This window comes from Drosophila nasuta, chromosome 2L (assembly GCF_023558535.2).
Source record: "Drosophila nasuta strain 15112-1781.00 chromosome 2L, ASM2355853v1, whole genome shotgun sequence".
Lineage (NCBI taxonomy): Eukaryota > Metazoa > Arthropoda > Insecta > Diptera > Drosophilidae > Drosophila > Drosophila nasuta.
This window is the reverse complement of record NC_083455.1, coordinates 15,322,187-15,325,506: the sequence shown is the minus strand read 5'-3', so window position 1 is coordinate 15,325,506 and position 3,320 is coordinate 15,322,187. Positions and strand designations below refer to the sequence as shown.

Below are 3,320 nucleotides of genomic sequence, written 5' to 3'. Positions count from 1 at the left end.
AAAAAGCCGCGGCTACGATTGTTTCATTTCGATGGCTTTGTCGTTGTTGTTGTTGTTGTTGTTCTTGGTGGTTTTTGCACTTTGGCAAAGTTGTTTGTTGCTATTATTTCTGGTACTTTATGCGGCCATCGCCATTATTGCACTTGTTTCCTTTATTGTACTACTAGGCATAAAAATGTTTGCATTTCCCATGTAAATATAAACAAATATATATTGTACGCTCTATATACGGTGTACTATATTATATAGTTGTATATAATTGCATTTTGAGCACTCATAATGTGACCTACTTATGATATGAGTGCGGGACGAAGAGATGCAACAAATTGACATGCAATTTGTTATAATTGCTGCGTTTTCCAACTGCTGCGAGTTGCCAAACAACTTGTTCGTCCGCTGAGCTGAGGGGAGACTCAGACCAAAAACCTGACCCTGATTAGGCAGCAGACCAGCCACCAATTTGTTGCTGTTGTGTTGTAGTTGTAGCTGTGGTTGTTGTTGTTGCAATTAGCATGTTGCGCTGCCATAAATAAAATTAACCACAATGCTCCAAACAACATGGTCAACAATTTTGCCCCAAATAACTGCAGTTGCTCGCGTCAAGAGCTCCGCTACCATTGTTAAATACACTGCCATGGATTAGGTTCGTAAGGATCTTTAAAAAGCTTCATCAAGATTGCAAGAAATGATTATTTTGCGAAGCCATAGGAATCCATCTTATTCCTCCTTTCATTAGCTTGAATAATTTTTCAGCAATTTCAGAATTTAAAAATCCTTTAGTTGAGCAAATCTTTATTAAAGATTTTGCAAAAATTTGCTTATTTGAAACTTTGTTTTTATATAAATCGTAAAAGTTTTAAACCAAAACCACACATGGAAGTCTTCTATTAAAGTATACAAAGTATACAAGAAATATATATTTTGCCAAGCCATTAAAACCCAATTTCTTTCTCGTATGAGTTTCACCAGAAACTTCGAATTAAAAAAATTATTTAGTTAAAAAAAAAGTCTAAACTAAATTTTTAAATCCAGCCATTCTTAAAATATATTGTAAAATTTTTGAACCCAAAAGGAACAACACATAATTATTTTCTAATTTATAAAATGTATCATCTATTTAAGATTGGCCAATATATTAGCCACTTTGCATTGACAAATTTTCGGTATTATTGTCATTTTCAACGAGGCTGAAAGCACATTTAAACTTTGCCAATACCCCACAGAATACTGGTGATTTTTAGCGAATTTTTGTGCAAATTAAACAAATGTTTCTGCATATTTTATGAGGCGAGGCGAGGCGACGCTGCACAATCCGCAGCTGACCGCAAAATTTAGCGCATTTAAATTAATGATACGAAATGTCAGCAAAATACTGAACCGCAAATCATTCTACATTATTCCATTTCTTGTTTTTATTTTATTTTCGGGAATATGGGGGAATCAAGCGCCGTTGCATTTAATTATTGTGAATCCACTGCTTGGCGTAAATAATTAAATGAGCAAAGAAATAACTGAATTAGTCGGGAATATAGTTTAAGAAAGAACCGAATCCTTGTACCAGAGTGCCATGCGATTCTCCCGGCAGCGTTTCAATGGTTCGCTTTGAACACATTGCCGAGCGAGAGTATTGAATCGATTGTGCTTGAACTCATTGCCAGCCTTGAGACGTTCATTTAACTCAGCTGCCTTGATGGACAACGATCGCGTAGTCTCCATTGATTTGGCCAGTTCCTTTTGAATGGATTCGGCAACCTCTTGGATCGATGGTCTTGATTTGCTAACACTATGCGATTTCGACATGAAAGTTATGTTGTCTGTTCTATTTTCATCCCCCGCGAAGGTAATGCGAGAAACATTTTCTGTCTGACGTTCAGTTGTTTTGGATTTTAACGAAACACGAGATAGTTTTGTGTCTGCATGTACTTTGGGCCTAGAAACAACAGAGGCTTTAGATTTAGCAGACACACGTGATATGTTATCAACACTATGATCTTCTCGCCGCGTTGAACGCATCGAATGATGCGATGTATTGTCAGCTTCCCGTTTACTTGAACGCACAGTAACATGTGAAACATTTTCGTATAAATCAGTGTCCACATCTTTGTGTAGCGACTTCTTTTGTGCTGCCTTCAATGTCACATTTGAATCTGTGTTTTTATTGGCTTGCGAACGCAAGCTTAACTTAGAAGTCTTCCCAGTGGTCGATTTAACTGCACTTATTTCAGAGGGCGTTGTACTGACTTCAGACGCTGATCGCTTTGATCTAACGGGCATTAACGTTCTCACCGAATCGGCTTCAAATAGCGTTTTACTCGTTTTCGATGCTCGACCAGCATAAATGCGTTCATGATCATCGTTCAATCCGTTGGCCAATTGCTTGGCAGCGACCATATCTTTTTTGATAGCTTTAGAGAAACATATTTCACCCAGTTGTGATCTGGACGTGTTGATATTTCCCTCCTTTTCCTGTTTGACAAAGAATGAACCCTTTGAGACGGACTTGTTGGTGTGCGCTTTGGGCAATGTGGCATAAGGCGGCGGATAAGTGACATAAGCGGGCTGCTTGTATTCATTGCGTTGCGAACATTCAGCGGGACCAATCATAAACGGGTTAAAGAAGACACCATCATCATCAGGCATCATTTTGAGCAGTTTGTACATTAAAAGTTAATTATAGAGGTTTATATAACTGTGGTATAAAATTGTATAATATTTGCTTGTTTATTGCGTATATGGAATCTTGTGTATTGTTCAACATTCAAAGAATTTTCATGGTCCTGGAAACTGACAAAATTTTACAATACTCAAATGAAAATCCAAAACGAACTAAACACAAAACAAATTAGTATCGAATAAAGTCAACTAGAAGTCGAAGGTTGCTAGAGAGTTTTCTTGAACGAAAGTTTATGCCGAAATTATTGCAGCCCTTTATTCATTGTCTTTTACTTTTCAAAATTATTGTGCAAATTTAATTAAACCACTTTATCTGGTTTTGCAACATTTTGTTGAGTTTTGCGCCCTCTTTTGTTTGTGCAAATCCTGTTGTATCTACTCCACAGCATTAGCAGCTCATGAATGCTTAGGGATCTGACTTTCAGCTGAGGTTCAGTATTATTTTAATTAAAAGGCCTCGAACACCACGCAAGAGTGTGTGTGGCATGCAACAACACAATGTTTCGCCGAGCCTCCGACGAGTGAGTGTACGTGCTGATAAGGAAGCAGCTGCTTAACAAAAAGGCTGTGCGACAACTTCAAGCATGCCTGTATAGGGCAAATTAATGAATATCTTCTACGGCATTTTTGGTATGTCTCGGCAACTC

At 37.7% G+C, this 3,320-nt stretch overlaps 1 protein-coding gene across 1 annotated transcript; it reads right to left on the bottom strand.

Moving 5' to 3' along the window:
• Nucleotides 1-1,387: 1,387 nt before the first annotated feature.
• LOC132797466 (uncharacterized) lies at nt 1,388-2,837 on the bottom strand. Its single transcript, XM_060809235.1, has one exon. The coding sequence runs from the start codon at nt 2,659-2,661 to the stop codon at nt 1,534-1,536; it is 1,128 nt and encodes a 375-aa protein (XP_060665218.1). The 5' UTR covers nt 2,662-2,837; the 3' UTR covers nt 1,388-1,533.
• Between the last annotated feature and the right edge of the window lie 483 nt (nt 2,838-3,320).

Bases quoted from the DNA above. Each gene is read 5' to 3' on its own strand.
- LOC132797466 (XM_060809235.1), bottom strand. From the start codon at position 2,661: ATGTACAAACTGCTCAAAATGATGCCTGATGATGATGGTGTCTTCTTT.